Source organism: Budorcas taxicolor, chromosome 23, assembly GCF_023091745.1.
Source record: "Budorcas taxicolor isolate Tak-1 chromosome 23, Takin1.1, whole genome shotgun sequence".
NCBI classification, from domain to species: domain Eukaryota; kingdom Metazoa; phylum Chordata; class Mammalia; order Artiodactyla; family Bovidae; genus Budorcas; species Budorcas taxicolor.
In genome coordinates, this window is record NC_068932.1 from 14,773,440 (window position 1) to 14,796,818 (window position 23,379).

A 23,379-nucleotide genomic window follows, 5' to 3' on the forward strand; every position below is an offset into this window, starting at 1 on the left:
AAGTTACCTCATTCCAGACAGGGTTGAGTTCATTATCAACTTTCTTTGTTTTCTTTTTCTCATCTGCAAATAAAAAAATAAGAGCAATCAATTAGAAGTATCTGAAGATCCAACACTTTGGCCACCTGATGCAAAGAGCCAGCTCATTGGAAAAGACCCTGATGCTGGGAAAGACTGAGGGCAGGGGAAGGGGAAGACAAGGATGAGATGGTTGTATGGCATCATCATCCCTAAGGACAAGAGTTTGAAACAACAGAACCAGTATCATTCATTCATTCATTCAAAGAACCTTCTCTGAAGGAAGGTAAAATGCCTACATCTTACCTTCATCTGACTAGAGTGGGGACTACCTGAATCAGTTTGCCAAACTGAACAGCATTTTTGGCCTAAAAAATTTTTTTCCCATCCCTAAAGAGCCAAGAGATGGGACACTCAAAATCACAGAAATGCCATAAGCCTCTGCTTTTCTCTCAACCAAATCCTGCAGACCAAAGTCACCCAGCGCATGTGTGTCTCCCCAGCTTGTTGCGGAAAGTCAACAAAAGTAACCTTTGACCCACAGGTATCCCATTTGATAAATGAGGATACTGAGACTCCAAGGAGTTGAGAAACATGTCTGACCTCATATGCAGGAGTGGTGCCTGATATAAACCTGGAATTTCAGCTCTGAAGCCCATGCTGCCTTTGCAAGTGATAAGACCCTAACACAGCTTAAAGATTAAGCCAGACTTGCTCACTGACATGAATCTGAGCAACCTCCGGTAGATAGTGGAGGACAGAGGATCCTCATGCTGCGGTCCATGGGGTTGCAAAGAGTTGGACATGACTTGGCGACAGAACAACAGGACCGCCCCCACCCCCCAGACCTAATACAAGGTAATAATTAGTAGATGAATGCTTTCTAGGACCAGCAGAGAATTGGGGATTTTCCTTACTCCTGGATCATTTTTTTCCTGAAGACACAAGGTCTTCTTTTTCTGTGTGTCTGAGACTGGACAGTATACCTACCCAGATGAGCAAATGTTAATCTAGCTCCTGCTTTAAGTTTCCTTGGAGCAAAGTCCAAAGAGCAGGGGCTTCTATTGAATCCCGAAGTCCCCAAATATGTAACAAAATAAAAGCTAATGTTTCAGTACAAAAGGTTTTGTAAGCCTTAGCTCATCTGTTTTCAGGGGGGAAAAAACCAGTTTTTCTTCCTGTGTGTCTCCTTTACTATCACACAGAACACTCACAACATTCTGACAGCAGAATGTTGCTGCACTGGGGAGGGGCATATTCCCCCACCAAGCAATTTTCTGTGACAGCAGCTGGGTGTTCCACAATTCGACCCAGTCCTGACACTTTAGCATCAGATCCACAGGTTAAGAGCTCAGTCCCACAGACTGCCCCACCCCCACTTCAGTCCAGACTGTCATCTGTGCTTCTAACCAATTGGAGACAAATCTGAGGTTCCCATGACCCCATCGTTGGGTTCAATTAATTTGCTTGAGCAGCTCACAGAACTCAGGAGAACAGTTACTCACCCGCTTACTCTAGGATCTGATCAACGATACAGAGGAACAGCCAGCTGAAGAGATGTGCAGTGTGAGGTCTGAGAGGGTCCCAAGCACAGGGGCTTCTGTTACCATGGAGCTGGGGTGCACTGCCCTACGGGTACATGGATGTGCTCACCCCCCTGCAAGGTCTCTGAACCCCATACTTCTGGGATGCTTAACGGAGGCTTCAGCACATAGGCTTGATCAATTATTAACTCCATTTCTAGCCCTTCTCCCCACTTTAGAGAAGTGGGGGTGGGGCTGAACATTCCAAACTTCTAATCATGGCTTGGTCTTTCCGGCGACCAGCCCCCATCCAGGAGTCCACCCAGACTGGCTTCATTAGGACAAAAGATGCTTCTAGTGCCCTCTCTTATCCCTTAGGAATTTACAAGGGTTTTAGGAGCTCTGTGCCAAGAACAATGAGCAGTGGGTCAGGGTGATGTATATTTTTTCTATCATCTCACATGACCCAATTTCCTGAAAACCCCTCGTACAATTATTTCCATCCCCCTTTCACAGCTAAGGAAACTGAGAAGTCAAGTAAGGAATTCCAAGTTACATTGCTATTAAGTGGGTCAAGGCTAGATTATGGACGCAGGCAGTCCCACGTCAGTGGCCATGCTTTGAACCACTCCTCAGCTTCCCCTCTACTGTAGTGGAATGGAGGAGGTAATGGCTTTTGTTCGGCCGAATGTCACATTGCTAAGGCTCCCAGCACATGGCCAGCTCTGGGACTAGCTACCGCATTCTTCCACGACCTCAGCATAGCAAAGCTATGAGTCAGCACCCTCACTCTGCTAAGCATTAACTTTTCCTCTTGAGTGGGCTCCCATCGTCCTGCTGGCTTCCCTTTTCAAAGTTCAGCGGGACTCTACTCATCGGCTCATGCCTGGATCTATCCTGACTATGACTTTCTGTGCAGAGCCCCTCACTGGATTCTGATGTCACCTAGAAGCAGTCCTGATTTCCCCTCCCACACTTCCTTATTGAGCCCACTCACTCTTCCCCTCATCTCACAGAGGCCTCTCAAGCTTTCTCTCTGGTTACAGTACCAGAAAGTGTGAGAGACAACGAGGAGCCCTGCAAAGGATGTTGAAATTGGAAATGGACGAAATGGCTTCTCTCCACAGCTGCAGCTGCTCCCTCTAAAGAAGGATCTACAGGTGCCGGGCTGTGCATTCTACTGCGGTGTCTGTAAATCCTCACTCTAACCCTGCAAGGTCAACATTCTCAACAGGAATCAAGAAAAGCTGGTTAAGCTGTTCAAGCCACAGCTAACAAGGAAACAGAAACAGAATCTGCACCTACATCTCCTAGCTTCAAAACCGGAGTGTGTGTTTGCTACCACCGATGAGGCACTGGAAGCTGTCAGAAATACTGACTAAAGAAGAGGCTCAGGCGCGACGTGTGTAGTGGGCTTGGGATCCTGGGCAGTGGCCGTAGGAAAAGTCCAAGGTCAGGTTTCGGGGTATCCTAAGTGTCCAAGACTGTCTGCTCCAAGGCACAAAATATTACATCTGAGAGTTCTTCTGGAGACAGAGTTTATTGTTCTGATCAGATTCTCAGATGAGTTAGGAACCTGGACAAAGGTTAGGAATTTCTGCCTTTGACAAGCATGAAAGGGTTACCATTAATCTCACTGCAGCTCACCACCATGCTGGCTGGCTGCCATATCCTGGGCTTCGGCTAGGGAGGTGGGAGAATGGAGTGGAGACCTGAGTCGGGAAGGAGCGACTTTGGACCCTGAAGTCATGGCAGGCCTTCAAGAGAGAGATGGGCAACATGAGGTCCCAGCCAACAGGAGAAGCAAGAAGGCAGCAAATAACCTATAGAAACTGAGCAGAAGCCTTAGGACTGGCAACACTGAAGCATGGTCTTGAAGCAAAATTCCAGCCTCTAAATCTCTAAGATCCCAGACAAGGAGCTAAGACAGGGGCTCCAGGGAAGCTTCGAAAAGAGCCAGCATTTACTCACTTGAATTGAGTCCCAAGCCTGGTTACCAACCTGGGGATCGGTGTGGGAAGACATGTTGCAAGGCTGTCTTGATGCCAAGCCTGGTACTAATGACTCTCTACCCGCAGTGGGGATTGTTCCAGAGTCAGCAGCTGAAGAGTGTGATAAAGGTCACCTGTTCATTCATTCTCAAACATTCATTAAGCACCTACTATATGCTAATGGAGGGCTTCCCAGGTGGCCCAGTGGTAAAGAATCTGCCAGCCATGCAGGAGACACAGGAGGGGTTCCATCCCTGGGCCAGGAAGATTCCCCTGAAGGAGGAAATGGCAACCCATTTCATTTCTATTTCCATTTTCTATTCTTGCTTAGAAAATTCATGGACGGAGGAGCCTGGCGGGCTACAGTCCATGGGGTCCCAAAGAGTGGGATACAAATGAGCATAAGGCCTAACAAGGATGTTGCTAATAACTAGAGAAAAAAAGAGTATAAGATAGTTCCTGGTCTTAAAACATTCCATCAGTGTAGTTTATGGGTTATTGAATAGAGGAACCAAACAAATCTTCCTGCATGTTTTCACCCAATATAAAAAGTTCCATCATGTTTTATGTTTATCTTGGAGTTTCCTCCCATAAGAGAGGTAATAACAGGAATGATGACTGGCCAGGTCAGGGACCTCATAGCTCAGCCCACGGAAATGGTCTACTAAGTGAGTTCTTCCATGGCATTAATCAACTTCCTGATTCCTCCATCCAACAAATATTTCTGAAATATCAGCTGCTAAGCACTGAGCAGGTCACTGTGAGAGATACAAAGATCCCCAAGACCTTGGGGTCCCGACCTTGGGGAGGTAGATATGGCTACAGGTGTCTGATACAGAAAGCAAGCTTCTTTCAGAAAGAGGGGTATAGATGAAGATGCAGATTCAGAAAAGTGGAGGTAACTTCACGCTGGGGAGCAGAGTAGGGGTTGGAAGAAACTGGAAACGGGGAGCTGGGAAGAAAATGTCACTCCAGATGAGGGCAACAGCCTGGTAGGTCAGCCATGGATGGAGAACAAGTACTGTCTGGGTGCACTGCACAGCCCAGTGGGCTGGAACCACAGGATGTGTGAGGGAATCAAGGCAACCAGGCTGTGTGGGAAGGTTATGGCCACACTGTGAAGCCCTGGATGCCAGGAAAAGCATCATTTGGCTGATTCAAGTCACTTAGGAAGGAGGATATTAGAAACTGACTTCATAACTTCAGAAATTCATTATCCAACACAAAAAACCAAGATTTGCTCAACAAATCTTCCAAGACATACTCCTGAACACATGATTCAGCTGTCTTGAGAACAGAGCGGAGGCGCCGAGTCCTAGCAGATGCCACTGGTGGGGCTATCCATGCGGAATTTCCTGCCACACCTGGTACCTGTGCATACTATTGATGCTAACAGTGAGACCCTCCCTCCCAGCCAGGTCTGTATTAAATCCTTCACATACATCATTTAACTTTAACCCTTGTATCAAGCCTAAAAAATAGGCACTCTTAATATCCCCAATCTGCAGATGAGCAAAGCAAGCCCAGAATGTTGGGTAACTTGCCCAGGGTCAGGGAGCTAGGAAGATCAGGACTAGTCTGGCCCTACCCTCCTACCTCTCTGGCTAATAAGGAAAGATTAAGAAGTTGGCATTAGCTCCTTGCTTTCTGGAGAAACCTAGCCCAACCCATTCCAAGAAGGAGGCTCTGATTTTTTAATCAAGATGTGTCCACATTACATTTTATTGAAAGCCTATTTTCACACATAAACATGTCAGCCAAAAAAGAAAGTACATAAATTCCAGTCTTATCAACAACCACAGTCACACACTTATTCAATTATTCAATTCCATATCTTTCTTTTTTTAAAAAAGGTCTCAGCCGCAGGCACTAATCAGTAGATTAAATTACCAGAAACTCTTTCCCCTTCTTCACACTCCTACCTCCCCCATTTCCACCTCTAATGTTATGAAGATATCTGTTTCTTCCTATGGTAAAGAATTAAAAACTTTCAACCTAGAATATAACAATTGATTCAAATGCAGAATACACTCTGGACCACTCTGGACTCAGAGGCATTCTTTGAAACATTTCCTGGTTTGGTGTTTTTTTTTTTTATTAACTACAATTACTTCTCGCTCAGATCTGTGAAGGTCAACACTGCAGTAATTAACTCTCATGCCAACCTCCCAATAAGGTTTCCGAAGAACTGAACAAGCACTCTTTACCAAGCCACCACACCCTCTGGCACGGAAAATTTCCTTTGCTGTTCACCTACCAAACAGTGTGCTGAACTCTTACTGAAGAGGTGAGAGCGACACCATGACTCCTAAGTCTGTACTGGTCCATCCAGGCCGAAAGGACCAGCTGCTGCTGCTAAGTCACTTCAGTCGTGTCCGACTCTGTGCGACCCCATAGACGGCAGCCCACCAGGTTCCCCCGTCCCTCGGATTCTCCCGGCAAGAACACTGGAGTGGGTTGCCATTTCCTTCTCCAATGCATGAAAGTGAAAAGTGAAAGTGAAGTCGCTCAGTCGTGTCCGACTCTTAGGCTGCAGTCCGTGGGGTCGCTACCAGGCTGCTCCTTCCATGGGATTTTCCAGGCAAGAGTACTGGAGTGGGGTGGTCTAGATGCTGCTTGGAAGGTATTTTATAGATGTGATTAACAGTCTATAAAATTGTTTTCAAGTAATTTCAATTGTTTTCTAGTAAAGCCGATCACTCTCTGTAAGGTGAGTGGGCCTATAGCTGAAAGCCTTAAGAGAAAATACTGAAGTTTTCCCTCTTTTCCTGGAGAAGAACGAGTTTTGCCTCAAGACTGTATCAGAAACCCCACCCAAGTCATCAGCCCGCTGACCTGCCCTTGAGGTTTCAGTCTCAAGACTACAATGTCAACCCTTACCTGAATTTCCAGCCTGCAGTTGGGCTGCACCCCACAGGCCTATGAGGCCTGTGTTTGACCAGCTTCAAGACCAGGAAAGAGCCTGGAGTCAGCAACAGAGACATCATCAGCAGTTTAATGGATGGGGGAGCTCACACGTCTGAAGCCAGGTTCTAAAGCAATACCCCACTGCATGCGGCAGACAGTGAGGAGGGTGCGGCAGCAGTCTTTGCTTCCAGGGCCAAGGGGAGGTTATTAGTTATAGAGGAATTGACGTCAGGTGGTCTCATTTGTTACCAGGGAAAGGAGCGTGTCCCTCACTGCCCCTTTCAAAAGAACAAGCAACACCTGGGGCCTGGGGCAAGCACCTAGGAAGGTCAGTCAGATGACTAGGATACAGGTAAAATAGGCAAGGGATGTGCAGAGAGCAAGCGAACAGCCATCTTGAGTGGCCTGTCCATACATCTGCCCCACAAATTTCAATCTTGCAGACTCTACAAATGCATGAGCCCTCTCCCTGCCCCCTCTCTGCCTCTGCCTCTTTCTCCATTTATATATACATATATACTATTGGTTCCAGAGAAATGGGACCAACTGGTAACACCAAGTGGGCATGGAAGTAACATTACAATGGTAACAGATTTTACATACTTCAAAACCATACATCTCAATGATCCTAACAACCCTGCAAGGAGAAAGCAGGTATTAGTCCAGCTTTTCTGACTGGACTTTCAAATCAGGGAACTCTCCATTTCTCTGAGCTGTTATCAGGGAGACATAAGGTTCAATCACTAAACTCAGAGTCCCTCTTCGATGAACTAGGGAATTTAGACTAGAGGAGCTCCAAGTTTCCACCAGGTTCAATAGAACATGAGTTTTATGAAGTCCCCCCAGGTCCTGACTGATTAGACTGATGCCTCTTACTGAGATAGCCCCAGGAGAAGTGGGGGTGCTATTTACAAAGCTTCCACATGTAACTCAGCTCTTTGGTGAAAGTATTAGTCACTCAGTCATGTTCGGCCCTAGGAGAAGGCAATGGCACCCCAATCCAGTATTCTTGCCTGGAAAATCCCATGGACGGAGGAGCCTGGTAGGCTGCTGTCCATGGGGTCACTAAGAGTCGGACACGACTGAGCAACTTCACTTTCACTTTTCAGTTTCATGCATTGGAGAAGGAAATGGCAACCCACTCCAGTGTTCTAGCCTGGAGAATCCCAGGGACGGTGGAGCCTGATGGGCTGCCATCTATGCAGTCGCACAGAGTCGGACACGACTGAAGCGACTTAGCAGCAGCAGCATGTTCGGCCAGGCTCCTCTGTCCATGGAATTTTCCAGCCAAGAATACTGGAGTGGGTAGCCATTCCCTTCTCCAAGGATCTTCCAGACCCAGAGATCGAACCCGTGGGCAGACTGCATTGTGGGGAGTCTGCATTCTGCATTGTGGGCAGACTCTTTACTGTCTGAGCCACCAGGGAAGCCCCAGCTCTTTGGTAGGCAAAGTAGACCAGCCACTCATCTAAACTTGACTTCTCATTCAGAAATACTTCTGCACCTTCTCTTGGTCCTTAATTATGCCCCCTTTGTTTTGAGAAATATTCACATACACAAAGGCATCCACTATTTGGCCTAAAATTTCAGACTCTCCTTGCCTCCAAGCCTTTCCACACATGGTTAACAATTATTAAGTGCTGTGAACTAGTCCCTGTTTCCAGTGCTTCCCATGACTGTCTCATTTAATCTTCACACCAACCATAAGAGGCAAGTTCTATTATGATCATCTCTAGTTACTGAGGAAGAAACCAAGACACAGAGAGGGTAAGCCACTTCTCAGAGGTGACACAGCTAATGACTGTCAGAGCAAGGATTCAAACTCTAGAAGATAAAGACACAAAGCAATTTCCAAAATTGGAGGATTAAGATCAGACAGTGATTCCCTAAAGGCTGGGACTGTATGTTATTAATATTACTACCCCCCCTGCCAGAGTCATTTCTCCATGATCTGAGTGAGCTGGACTTGATAAGCTCATGTAAGCCTTACGACTCAAGTTGCTTTAGTGATTAAGAGAATAAATACAAAGTGCTCAACACAGAAGCCAGCACAGGGTAAGCACTGAGCCACCAGGAACTATTATGTTTCTTCTTCTCACAGCACCCAAGCAGCACTCCTTGCAGACTCCAGAGGGTTTCCCAGGTATGGAGCCCTCCCTGGAGGTCAGGGCCCCAGTGACTAAAGCAAGTGGCCTGGGCACAGCCCTGGAGGAGCAATTCTGCCACATGGCTCGGTTCCAGGCCTCAGAGGCCTGCCAGAGGCAGCTGGCATGTGAGTAGTGCTCTTCCCTGGCAGTGAGCCTGACAGCTACCAGCCGCTGAAAGAACTTCCACAAGAATCAGGAGCAGGGAAAGCTCGGGGAAGGGCCAACAGGAGGCTCCTCTGCCCTGCGGATCTTAGGGACTCAGGGGAGCACAGAGACAGGGGGCCCATCCCAGCTGAACTGGCTGAAGGAGCATCTCGGTTTCCCAACCCTGGCTGCACTACTCCTGCAGGCGATGTTGCTAAACGAGTTCTAGGAGAAAGGCGTTTTGGCCAAATGGCACCTGCAACACAAAGTGAGGCCGTTTTGTATATTTCTGAGAGTGTCACTGATATCTCTGCTGATAAAAGGAAAGCCCAGACAGAAAAGCAGGCTGCTCCACTTTCTGCACCCAGTGCCCCAGTGGCCTCTGGAGCTGCCCTTTCAGGTACACACTCTTGGATCAAAGTCAAATCCTGAAGGGAGTTGCGGTGAAGCCCAGTCGAGCAGAATCTGCCTCCTAAAAGCTGACCCTGGGGTGTGGTCCGGCCCTGCCAACTGCCCGGGCTGCAGACAGATGGAGCCCAGGTGGGCCAGGCACCCGGATCAGCTGTCTCAGTGGAGAACTGAGCCACGTGCCTCTTTGGTTTCTTTGTTTGTGTATGAGAATCCTTTCTGTGCTGGGCACTTTAAGGTGCCTGTCAAATCCTATCTAGTGCCTACACAGTCCTACCAAATCCTCTGAGGGAGTGTCGGGCTGCACCCCACAGGCCTACCAGGCTTGCGCTTGCCCAGCTTCAAGACTGAAGAAAGAGCCCAGGGTCAACAACAGAAACCGTTGATGGTTTAACGGATGGGGGAGCTTACACATCCGCAGTAAAGTCCTGGAGCGACACCCCACTGTGCGCCATGCACAGTGGGTAGAGCCGGCGCAGCCTTCCCTTCTAGGGGTGAGGAGGGAGGGGAGGGTACCAGTTATAGGGGGATTGACAGTAGGTGGGCTCATTAGTTACCAGGGAAACCAGCAGAAAGGCATGCCCCCTGCGCAACCCTTACAATCTTGGTCTGCCCCTCTTTGGCAAAATCCCTGGGGTCAGGTATGTAGAGGGCACTGCAACCAAACACCACAAATACAGACAGGTCACCACTGGTTTTCACATTAGAGGAAAAGAATCCAATCTTATGAACAAGCTCAGAGGTATGTTAATGGGGAAATACGTCATAGGCTATACATTTTATCACTTATATCCAATTTTCAGGGCTTCCCTGGTGGCTCAGTGGTAAAGACTTTGCCCACCAGTGCAGGAGACGTAGGTTCGATCCCTGGGTCAGGAAGATTCCCCTGGAGAAGGAAATGGCAACCCACTCTATTATTCTTGCCTGGGAAATGCCCACACACAGGAGCCTGGTGGACTACAGTTCATGGGATACAAGAGAGTCATACACGACTTGGTGACCGAACAATAACAACCACCCAATTGTCACACAAACATTGTACCTGTGCTTTTATTTTTTTAATATTTATGTTGCTGTGTGAGGTCTTAGTTGCAATATGTGAATTCTCAGTTTCCACATATGAGATCTAGTTCCTTGACCAAGGATGGAACCCGGGCCCCCTGCATTAGGGGTGCAGAGTCTTAGCCACTGGACCACCAGGGAAGTCCTACCTGTGCTTTTAGCAACAAACTTGCAGTGTTAACACTCCATAAGTAGCTACACTCTGGCAATTTCACTAGATAATTTTCTTCACAACCAGAACATCAGGGCAAAAATACCTCTAGCACAATAACTTTCATAAATACAGATCTCAATTAACAGACCTAGAATTTAACATTCACTGAGACAGAATTTTACTCTCTTTAAAATTACCCTCATCTCCACCAAACATAATCTAATGAAGACTAATTTGTTTGCAAAACAAGTCTGGTCAATTGACCACAGCAGCTCCTCCAAGGAGGGTCAGACTGAATTCCCAAAAGGCATCTCAGGGCCAGGAAAGCCACGCCAAAGACCTGCTATCAGGCTCCATCTCAGCGGAGTTCTCCGTTCTAGAGGTCTCCAAGATATTGAGATTCCTGCACACCACAGGAGAGTCTTTCCCATTCACCTGCTAAGGCTGCTCAGAACACAAGAGTCTCCAATTTCTGGCAGAACCAGGCAGAGAGAAAAGAAAACTGATTCAATTCTACCCACAGGTGTAGTTTAAAATTGTTTTAAGTCATAACTAACTTAAAGGGAAGGGCTTCCCTCTACCTGGAAAACACAGATCAAAACCAGTAACATTCCAGACAAAACCCATACACATTATAACCATATTCACCAGTTTACCAATCCTTTTGTTAACTTCTATGAAGCCATCAGGTTTTCTATTAGAATCCTTTAATTTTTTACATAGTTCAGCAGTATGATCTGAAATTTATTAGAGGCCTATACCTGTCAAAACATCCTATGAATCTTCTTGAAGACAAGCACTTTTGCAAAAGCATCAAGTAAAACAATAACTATCTATAAATGACAAAAAAGTAAAAAGGCACAATTAAACACCTGATCACAATGCAATTGATAAGGAAACAGTTACAAGAGTTAAGACTGATTATAATCTTAACCCTTGAAAACCTCAGTCTTTGGCAAAAACCAAGAAGTAATTGTGCATTTTCCTGATTGAGAAACTTCATGCTTCGGTCCCCCTCTTGTAAGCAGACAAAGGTAGATAAACTTAGACCTGCCTGGCAATTAATGTCCCAATATTTTATCCTATTTGAAATGACCCATGAACACTCATCTTTCAACTTTAGTTTCAAGTCTAAAATCTTCAAGTCAAGTCACTAAAATCTGGAGAGACTATTTCAGATAAACATTCTCAAAGTATAATTATTTCTATAGAATTTGGCTAAAAGTTCTTTTTACTCCTTTACTCTTTAAGATCGCAGAAGATTAAAGTTCCAGAGAGGCCAGATAGATAATTGACAAATAAAAGGCACAGGAGGAATACCAGTTCCTTCTAGAAAGCTGACTTAACCAATTACCAAAGCCCCCCTTTGATACAACAGCAGTCACGGGAGACCATTTTTCTACAGATCTCTTGGCAGCCCCCATTCACCAGGGACAGCCCCCCGGGTCTCTTCATCTAGTGGACAGCCACCTCAGAGTTTCCCCATAACTTCTGGGATGGCCCCCTCAACTGTTGGGCCCCAAATGCTGGTGGATGACGCCCACACCTTTCCATTCCCTGTCCTGTATTTCCCAACATCTCGGCACTCACGGGAGTTTCCTCAGCCTCCTGGCTGCTCTGCCAATCGTTGGGCCGAACCCTGCAAGCCCACAAAGCCTGTTGCTTGCCCAGCGTCAAGACTGAAGAAACAGCCCAGAGTCAACAACAGAGACATGAGTGGTTTAATGAACCAGGGAGCACACACATCTGAAGTAAGGTCCTGAAGCAACACCCCACTGTGTGCAGCAGAATATGGCGGCAGCCTTGACTCCCAGGGCTGGAATTGAGGCCAGGTGGGCTCATGAGTTACCAGGGAAACCACAGAGGGGCATGCCCCTCACAGCCCCTTTGATAAGAACAATCACCAGCTGGGACCTAGGGCAAGTAGTAGGATGGTCAGTTGTGAGCATGGGGTACAGGTGAAGCAGGAACTGGTTGGGCAGGGAATGTACAGAGAGCAAGAGAACAGCCATCTTGAGTGGCCTGACCATACACTCACCCTTACAAACCCTGCACAACCCTTACAATCTTTGTTTGCCCCTCTTCAGTGATATCTCTGGGGTCAGGTATGTAGAGGGCACTGCAACCAGATACCACAGATACGATACAGACAGCCACTGTGGTTTTCAGTAAAGATGGCTGTTGTCTTGCTCTCTGACCATCCCCTGCTTCACCTGTATCTTACTCACCTGACTGACCTTCCTAGGTACTTGCCCCAGGCTCTAGTTAACCACTGTCCTTATCAAACGGGCAATGAGAGATGTGGCCTTCTAGGTTTCCCTGGTAACTAATAAGCCCACATGACATCAATTCCTCTATAACTGGTAAGTTCCCCTCCCTCTCCCAGCTCCTGGAGCGAAGACACATCCTTCCAGGCATCTGCTGCACAAGGTGAGTGTTGCTCCAGGACCTGGCTTCAGACTCCCTTCTCCATTAAACCACTTATGTCTCTGTTGCTGACTCTGGGGTCTGTCTTCAACCTTGAAGCTGGGCAAGGCCTGTGGGTGTGGTCAACAGCGAGGTGCTAATATCTCCATTTTGCAGATGAGACTGAGGTTCAGGGATGTTAACTCAGGATCATACAACTACTAAGTGGGAGAGCTCAGCTTCAGCTCCAAGCCTGTCTCATTTCCAAACCTGTGCTCTTCATACCACCTCAGGCTGAGGGTGCAGGTGATCTCCCACATTTTCACCACTTACCAGCTGATGACCTTGGGCACTGACTCCAACTCTCTATACCTAGATTTCCTCATTCATAAACATTGGGACCGAATGCCCAAAAGAAATGGGTACCAAATTTGGGGGCTCATAATATGCCAGGGATTCTTCAAAGGGCTCTGTATGTCACCTGTTGCTATTATTATCCTTATTTATGCCCAGTAGCACAATACAATTAAGGAGCTTCTCCAGGCTCACCTGCCAGTAAGAAATCCAGAATATCCATGCAGGTGTTCTGGCTCCTAAGACTCTTAACCTCTCACACCTCTGCCTGGCATGTTTCTGAGACATAATTTGCTAGTCAATTAAGCCTGGTGCTCTGCAGATTCACTTTGGACCCTGCTTAAGGAGATAGGCATTCCAAGAGTTTCAGAGGGCTTCCCCGGTGGCTCAGTGGTAAAGAATCCACCTGCCAGTGCAGGAGATGTAAGAGAGTGGGTTCGATCTCTGGGTGGGAAAGATCCCCTGGAGAAGGAAATGACAACCCACTCCAGTATTCTTGACTGGAGAATTCCATGGACAGAGGAGCCTGGTGAGCTACAGTCCAGTTCAGTTCAGTCGCTCAGTTGTGTCTGACTCTGTGACCCCCAAGGACCGCAGCACGCCAGGCCTCCCTGTCCATCACCAACTCCAGGAGTTTACCCAAGAGCTACAGTCCATGGGGTGGCAAAAGTGTCAGACAGGATTTAGTGACTAAAACAAAGATTTAAAATGGTTTCAAAAGGGCTCCTCAAGGCCTCAGTGTTCTGCAGAGGGGGATGTAAAAGGCCTCTTTGCAGGGCTGCACTGAGGATCAAAGGAGAGAGAATGAAAGTGTTGGGACACAGGGGACATGCCTCTGTATAGGATTAGAGTCAGAATCATATAAACATGGATCCACGCCCTCTGGGCTTCTGACTCCAAGAAACTGTTATCAAGAGAAAATTGTCACAGAAAAGAATTTTGAAAATAAGCACAAAGCTCTGAATCAAAATCTTGCTAACTCATCCTTACTCTTCTGGGCAATAATTTTAGCTGAATTATGATGCTCAGCCTCAGGTCTTGGTGTTCCATAATTAATCATCTCTTTAAATGAGACTTGTGCCATTGCCAGCAGTTTTGATCCACTGCACCCAGCCCTCCTTTCCATGTTGAGAATGGCTGTGGCCCCTAAGCTCTCGAGCCAGCCAGGCTGATCAGCTGCTGCAGGTATGAGGGAGAGCTGGGAATCAGGGGTGTCCGTGGGTGGCTGCTTGGTATTGGGAGGGGCTGGAGGGTAGAAACGCAAGAGAGATGCCAAGCACAAAGAAAGCCAGACACCCACAATGCAGTGGGAAGGCGCCTGGGCAAAAGAGTCTTGGGTCTGGTTTCTGGTCCTTGCCTCTTCCTGGTCACCCCGCTTTGGCCACTCTTGTCCTCTCTGAGACTCAAGGTCCTCATCTGTGAAAGGAGTATAAACAATCATGTCCTGGACACCCACTAGAGTTGCTATGAAGAACAATCACAAGTAAGCCCGAGGAACGGCTCTACACTGTAAGCGCCCTAGGAGCAAGATCCTTCCTCAGGCCATGTCACACCTGGAGGCCATCATAATGTGTCCAGCACACTGGGACAAACTGGAGGTTATCTGGGGCCTGGACAAGGCCTCTGAAGTCTGAAGTGTCTGGCTCCAAGGAACCACAGCCCCAGGCCCTATCGCTGGTCTGATCGGATGCCCTCAGGGCTGAATTTGCCCAAGGAAACAGAACCTGGATTATCAGGTTTAGGGATCTAAGCCCTTAATCCCCAGTGCACTAGTTACCCCAGGGTAGGTCAAATGCAGGTGTGACCAAAAGCCAGTGTCACCACACAGGAGTGAATGTTGCAGCCTCAAGGTGGGTCCCTGTAAGCCAGCCCCACCTCAAACCTAGTGTGCGGTACAACAAGGCCACTTATTCTCCCCAACACTTGGGCTCTTCAGTTATAAAATGAGGGATTTCAAATTTTTTTTTTTTTTTGGTGAGAAATAAATGAATGCATCTGTGTGAAGCTTTAGTGCAATGTTTCATAGCTGGTCATCAATATAATCCGCAGAAATAATGCTTCCTTTCCAGGAGATTAAACTTCTTTAACTCCTAATCCACTGAACTCTTCCTGGACCTACAGCTAGACTATAAGCGGCATGCATGAGCAGTCAAGTCTGGCTTGTTTCCCATCCAACTTGAAGTGCTGAGACCATAGCCTGGCAAAGTACTCTTGACCAAGATTTGCTGAATGAGTTTATGCTTAAGAGGAGCAGTGGGAAGAAACAGAAGGGAAAAAGAGGATGGAGAGAGACAGGGACTGCCCAGGCAGTGAATTCCAACAAGGAGGAGAGGTAACCACAAGGAACATGTTTTTCCTTTTTTTAAATAATGAAAGAGAGATAAGGGAAGGGATTAAAAAGAAAAAAAACACAAGTTATCCTATTGCAATGATAAGATGATGAAAATAAAAATCCAAAAAACTAAGGTAATGAAAAGTGGAAACTCACCCTGCCATTCATGTACGAGGATCTTACTATTTTATATAAGAGTTGTGGTCTCCACTAATAAAATGGCTCCCACTTGACTCTCAGAGGAACTGATTCACTGAGAAGTTATGTTAGCTCTGAGCTTCTGAGTCACAGCACAGTCCTAAAGGATTAAGTACCCTGTGGAAACTCACCACAGGAGGGCCGGGTTTTGTTTTTTCTTGTTTTTAAAGTTCTTTTGTTCTTGGTACACCGTCTTCCTCTCTTAGACTGAGTTCAGATGACCTGGCAGACAAAACAACTCGATTTGTTCAGAGGAGGGAGGGAGGATCATAATTTGACTCGGATATTTAAGGCACGCATTGTGTTTTTTCTCTGTAACTACAGCCACCTCCAAGAAGACACACTGGAGGCTTTGGAATCAGAGTCCAGGGCTGAATTCTAACCTGTCTCTGCCTCAGTTTTCTCATGGGTAAAATGAAGATCATAATAATACCTCGTTGCTACTGTTGTTCAATTGCTAAGTCATGTCTGACTCTTTGTGACTCCATGGACTGCAGCACACCAGGCTTCTCTGTTCTTGGCTGTTTCCCAGAGTTTGCTAAAACTCATGTTCATTGAGTCAGTGATGCCATCCTGCCACCTCATCCTCTGTTGCCCTCTTCTCTTCCTGCCCTCAATCTTTCCCAGCATCGGGGTCTCTTCCAATGAATCGCCTCTTCGGATTGGGTGGCCAAAGTACTGGAGCTTCAGCTTCAGCATCAGTCCTTCCAATGAATATTCAGGGTTGATTTCCTTTAGGATTGGCTGATCTCCTTGCAATCCAAGGGACTCTCAAGAGTCCTCTCCAGCACCACAGTCGAAAAGCATCAGTTCTTCAGTGTTTAGCCTTCTTTATGGTCCAATTCTCACATCCGTACATGACTACTGGAAAAAACCATAGCTTTGACTATACATGGACCTTTGTCGGCAAAGTGATGTTTCTGCTTTTTATGGCAACCCGCTCCAGTACTCTTGCCTGGAAAATCCCATGGACAGAGGAGCCTGGTAGGTTACAGTCCATGGGGTTGCAAAGAGTTGGACATGAGTGAGCGACTTCACAGGTTCATCATGGCTTTCCTTGCAAGTAGTAAGCGTCTTTTAATTTCATGGCTGCAGTCACAACACACAGTGAACCTGGGGCCCAAGAAAATAAAATCTGTCACTGCTTCCACTTTTCCCCCTTCTATTTAACATGAAGTCATGGGACCAGATGCCATAATCTTAGTTTTTGAGTGTTGAGTTTTAAGCCAGCTTTTTCACTTGTATCTTTCACCTTCATCAAGAAAGTTTTTAATTCCTCTTCATTTCCTGCCACTAAAATGGTATTATCTGCATATCTGAGGCTGTTGTCATTTCTTCCAGAAATCTTGACTCCAGCTTGTGACTCATCCAACCTGGCGTTTCACAAGATGTACTATTCTGCATATAAGTTAAATAAGCAGGGTGACAATATACAGCCTTGTTGTACTCCTTTCCCAGTTTTGAACCAGTCAGTTGTTCCATGTTCAGTTCTAACTGTTGCTTCTTGACCTGCATACAGGTTTCTCAGGAGACAGGTAAGATGGCCTAGTATGCCCATCTCTTTAAGAATCTTCCACAGTTTGTTGTGATCCACACAGTCAAAGGTTTTAGCACAGTCAAAGAAGCAGAAGTAGATGTTTTTCTGGAATTCCCTTGCTTTCCCTATGATCCAACAGATGTTGGCAATTTGATCTCTGGTTCCTCTGCCTTTTCTAAATCCAGCTTGTACATCTGGAAGTTCTTGGTTCACATACTGTTGAAGCCTAGCTTGAAGGATTTTGAGCATTATCTCACTAGGATGTGATATGAGGACAATTGTGTTTGAACATTCTTTGGCACTGCCCTTTTTTGGGACTGGAATGATAACTGACTTTTTCAGTCTATAGCCACAGCTGAGTTTTCCAAATTTGCTGGCACACTGAGTGCAGCACTTCCACAGCATCATCTTTTAGGATTTGAAATAGCTCAGCTGGAATCCCATTACCTCCACTAGCTTTGTTCATACTATTGCTTCCTAAGGCCCACTTGACTTCACACTCTAGGATGTCAGGTTCTATGTGATACTTCCTGAAAACGATGTGAAGATGAAATTGGATAATACACAGAGGTCTGAGCACAGAGTGAGAATTTAGTAAACGGTGGTGGTGGAGTAATTGGTTGTTATCCACCATGCCAACATCTCCAGAAGGCCTAAGCAGCAACCAATATTTAAAGCACTTCTTACATGCTTTCTCTTTTGTAATTATTCTCCGAGTTCTGGACTATTATCCTCTCCATTTTACAGATGAGACAACTGAGGTAAGAGATGCTGGGAACAGTGAGTGGGAGGACATGGTGAACTCTTAGCCACAGAGGCTGTTCTGTTCTCTGTGCTGTCCAACAGAGTTGTCAACAACCTCATGTATCCATGAATATTTGAATGAAATAATATTAGCAGTTCAGTTCATGAAGTCACACTGACCACATTTCAGTGATCATTATCCGCACGTGTCTCTCATGGCTCTGTTAGAGACGGCAGATCTTGGACATCACCACTATCATAGAAGGTACTGTTGGACAGCAATGCTCTCAACAATCAAGCACACAGTAGGCACACAAAGAAGTGTCTGCCAAATGAAGTAAAGAACATTTAGTAAAATGATCTATTTATTCTCACCATAACGACTAGCTGTTCTGACAAAATATGAACCCCAACTAGACCTCTCTTCTAGGTTGTAGCTTCGCCTTCTAAATGGAGAACAGGCAATTCTCTGGCAGTCCAGTGGTTAAGACTCAGAGCTTTCACTGCCAAGGGCCTAGGTTCAATCCCTGGTTGGGGAACTCAGACCCTATAAGCGGCACAGCCAGAAATAAATTAATTAATTAAATTAAAGGAGAGCAAACAGGTTCTGCCTCAACTGTCTTCATTTAATTTGAAAACATATTATTTAGTCTCTAACCTAGCCTACTAATTTTTCATTTCTCAATGTGCAAAGGAAACAAAACTTCAGGAGGCAAGATGGCACTAAACATCTATTTTCAGTCCAGGTACCTTAAATACTCGTTTGACTTTCATAACCTTCAGGGGTAGGTCTTATAACCACTTCACAGCTAGGAAAACTGAGATTCAGAGAGGTTTCTTGCCATTGATTAGACCAAAGCCCTAATATCAAGGTCAGAGGTAGGCTAGGACTCCCCCACCTTCCAGTTTCCTTTGAGATGCAGCTTTCAGTTCAGTTCAGTTCAGTCGCTCAGTCATGTCCAACTCTTTGTGACCCCATGAATTGCAGCATGCCAGGCCTCCCTCTCCATCACCATCTCCCGGAGTTCACTGAAACTCACGTCCATCGAGTCCGTGATGCCATCCAGCCATCTCATCCTCGGTCGTCCCCTTCTCCTCCTGCCCCCAATCCCTCCCAGCATCAGAGTCTTTTCCAATGAGTCAACTCTTCGCATCAGGTGGCCAAAGTACTGGAGTTTCAGCTTCAGCATCATTCCTTCCAAAGAAATCCCAGGGCTGATCTCCTTCAGAATGGACTGGCTGGATCTCCTTGCAGTCCAAGGGACTCTCAAGAGTCTTCTCCAACACCACAGTGCAAAAGCATCAATTCTTCGGCGCTCAGCTTTCTTCACAGCCCAACTCTCACATCCATACACGACCACAGGAAAAACCATAGCCTTGACTAGACAGACCTTAGTCGGCAAAATAATGTCTCTGCTTTTGAATATACTATCTAGGTTTGTCATAACTTTTCTTCCAAGGAGTAAGCGTCTTTTAATTTCATGGCTGCAGTCACCATCTGCAGTGATTTTGGAGCCCAAAAAAATAAAGTCTGACACTGCTTAATGGATCCCAAACAGCATGTGGAAACTCTGAAGGACTACACACTCAAGATCAGCTTTGTAGTTTGTGGGCACAGGGATCTGGTATAATTTGTTCCTATCTGGTTCCCCTGGCTTGTGAGATCCTAAACTGAATGACTGAAGGGAGGAGCCAGAATCATTCCTTCAACACCACTAATTGGTCATCTACTATCTGCCAGGCAGTGAGCAAGGTGTTGAAGAAAGAGACATGGCCCCTGTGCTCAAGAAGCTTCTATTCTGATGGAAGCACCAGACAGAAATCAAATTAGCCAGTAAATACATAACTGCATATTCCACTAAGTGCCACGAAGGAGTGTAGAATGTTAGGGGAGAGGACTACAGGCACCTGATCTGGGGCTACTCTGATATCCTACGATGTGCTGGAGGGAGAAGCTGGGGGCCCTCTGGTTCCAGCCTTGCCCTGGGGAGTCCAGCCCAACTGGGAGACCTGGCACTGTGGGGAACCAAGGCTCTTTCCCACTGGCCTTCTGCTCTGCTATGGCTGCCAGCACAACCTTAGCTACCCAGACCTCACAAGACCAGGGCCCCACTGGTCAAAAGGCTACCAGGCCCTTGAGCTGCTGCTGGGTCCCGACAGGCAGGCTTCTGGTCACAGGAGGGCTGTCTCGTGGCTGGCCACTAACGCTGCAGAAACACTGTGAGTTAATAAGGCAGGTATGAGCTGACAATCCAAGTCAACAGAGAGTTGCTAAGAATCTACTGTTCACACCCATTAGGATGACTATTATCCCCAAACAAACAAACCACAGAAACAAACAAACAAACAAAAAAAAACACAGAAAATACCAAATGGTGGTAAAAATGTGAAGATGGAACCCCTTTAGTACTATTTGTGGGAATGTAATGGTGATTGCAGCCATGAAATTAAAAAACGCTTACTCCTTGGAAGAAAAGTTATGACAAACCTAGATAGTATATTCAAAACCAGAGACATTACTTTGCCGACTAAAGTCTGTCTAGTCAAGGCTATGGTTTTTCCTGTGGTCATGTATGGATGTGAGAGTTGGACTGTGAAGAAGGCTGAGCGCCGAAGAATTGATGCTTTTGAACTGTGGTGTTGGAGAAGACTCTTGAGAGTCCCTTGGACTGCAAGGAGATCCAGCCAGGCCATTCTGAAGGAGATCAGCCCTGGGATTTCTTTGGAAGGAATGATGCTGAAGCTGAAACTCCAGTACTTTGGCCACCTCATGTGAAGAGTTGACTCATTGGAAAAGACTCTGATGCTGGGAGGGATTGGGGGCAGGAGGAGAAGGGGACGACCGAGGATGAGATGGCTGGATGGCATCACGGACTCGATGGACGTGAGTCTGAGTGAACTCCGGGAGATGGTGATGGACAGGGAGGCCTGGCGTGCTGCGATTCATCAGGTCGCAAAGAGTCGGACACGACTGAGCGACTCAACTGAACTGAAATGAAAATAGTACAACCACGATAGAAATCAGTAGGGTGGCCACCTTGAGCAAATCTGAGTTCCCTGCAATTAAATACCTGCTGACACTTCTGGGTGGCTCAATGGTAAAGAGTCCACCTGCCAATGCAAAACACACAGGAGACCTGGGTTCAATCCCTGAGTTGGGAAGACCCCCTGGATAAGGAAATGGCAACCCAGGCCAGTATTCTTGCATGGGCAACCCCATGGACAGAGGAGCCCGGCGGGCCGCAATCCATAGGGTCTCAAAAGAGTCGGACAAGACTTAGTGGTTGAGCACTCACACAGACAGGACACCTTACCCCTTAGATGGTGGAACAACTGAGGCCTGAGAGAAGGACCTTATGTGAGACCACAGTTCAGTTTGGTTGAGGAGATACTCCTCATCTGACTTTTGGGAGAATAACAAAATGTGTCTTTGCGATAGCTTTCCATTTCTGTGCTTTTCTTCTACCTCTGTGGACCTCCCTCTCCAGTCTCAGGTAGGTAAAGCCCTCAGGTTGGCCTCTGGCAGAGCTGCCCCACCTAGCCCTGCAGGCCTGCACAGGCTGAGCACTCCCTAACCCTAATCCTATTTCACAGAAAAGAGTGAGAAAGCATGGTCCAACTAGCCTGCCCAGTGCAGTTTTCTTACTAATTTAATTCAGTTGGGCTGCTTCCTTAGTACTGTTCACATTAGTTTCTTCCTTCTCATTCTAGCCATGAAATGAGCTCCCTGTGTCTTAGAAAGCACTTGTCTCAACTAATACACCCCTTAATTAGTCTTGTTGTTGTTCAGTCACTTAGTGACATGCAACTCTTTGCGATCCCATGGACTGCGGCATGCCAGGCTTCCCTGTCCCTCACCATCTCCCAGAGTTTGCTGAAGCTCATGTCCATTGAGTCAGTGATGCCATCCAACCATTTCCTCCTCTGTCACCCCCTTCTCCTCCTTCCCTCAATCTTTCTTATACCTGACTAGAACTAAAACATCCACAATGCTACCTAGTGGCTCCCAACTGGTTTGCGAGTAAAAGACAACCCCAATCACACCAATTACTCCTTAGTCAACCTCATCCCAAAGGACAGGGGCTCCCTGGCCTTTTCTAACATTGGTCCAAACCTGGAATGTCTTTCTTTTCATTATTTCCGTCATCCTTTAAGTTCAACTCAAGGACACCGTCTCCATGAGGATTTCCACTCTTTCATCTGCTCTTGCATTATAACCTTTGCCTGTCTATTCTGGTTTGTAACTCATTCTTGGGTTCCAACCAGCTGGTTCCCTAGACACAGAAGAGAAACCATGTGATATGTATTTTTCTAGACTTAATTTCTGTTATACTGTCTGGCACATTTTAGGGCTCCATAAAAGTAAACGTTATCAAATAGGGAAGGAAGTTTAGGAATTCCCATGTGCAGTTTTATATACGTATTCATTTAACCCTCAAACATCCCTGCAAGGTAGGAGGTATAATAACTCCTAGTTGAACTATAATAACTCTGCAGCTGAAGGTTTTAATTCATTAGCTCATGAGCACTTAGAAAGAGATGAAAATTGGAATGCTCATTCCTAAGCCTCCCTGGCTCCAAAGCCCAGGGTTTTTGCATCCTCATGTCCAATAAGCTTTTACCCTAATGCTCAAGGCCAAGTTTGCTGATAAAGCTTAAATGTCTAAGCAGCTGTTTCTAAGAGAAAACTCTGCTCAGAGTCTCTCAAAGAACACCCCCTACTCAACAGAACAGCTGTCAATAGGAATTACAAAGTAAAGTAATCACTGCCATAATATGGCAGACACATTCTGCCTTACAGACCACTGAACGTTTCATACACTAATTTTCAACATAAAACTGGCAGCTTCACATTTTCCCAGCCAGAATCAAGGAAGCAAAAAGTAGTATGATACTGATTTGCCCTTGGGTAGCAGGTGCTAGGGACTCGGTGTTCAGAAATAATGTATGAAGTGGCCCTTTGCCAAGCCTAATCCACAAAGCACCTGAGAGAATAATAAATGTAATTCTTCCTGAAAGAAGAGAGAATGGTGGACTTCTGACCATTTCAAGACCAGGAATTAATGACTTTATTGTCTTACATCTCCTGCCGGGGCATTGTTTCCAGGGTCAATCTTTAATACGTATATTCAACATCCGTGCTATGATAGAGCGGCAGAGGACATAAAAACCCCATGACTTCTTTTTTTCTTTTTAATCATTTATTTATTTCTTTCTGACCTTGCTGGGTCTTCGTTGCTGCTCTGGCTTTTCTCCAGTTGTGGTGAGGGGGTGCTACTCTCTGGCTGCAGTGCTTGGGCTTCTCATCGCAGTGGCTTCTCCTGTTGCAAAGCACAGGCTCTAGGGTGCCCAAGCTCAGTAGCTGTGGCTCCTAGGCCCTAGAGCACAGGCTCAGCAGTTGGGCTGCATGGGCTTAATTGCTCCTCAGTATGCGGAATCTTCCCAGACCAGGGA

At 46.4% G+C, this 23,379-nt stretch overlaps 1 protein-coding gene across 1 annotated transcript in view; it reads right to left on the bottom strand.

The window, feature by feature from the left end:
• Positions 1-23,379, bottom strand: part of MYOF (myoferlin) — a 175,569-nt gene that overhangs the window by 146,014 nt on the left and 6,176 nt on the right. The window contains exon 2 of the mRNA XM_052661026.1: positions 8-63. Within this exon, the coding sequence (XP_052516986.1) occupies positions 8-63 (56 nt within the window). The remainder of the gene's footprint in view (positions 1-7; positions 64-23,379) is intronic.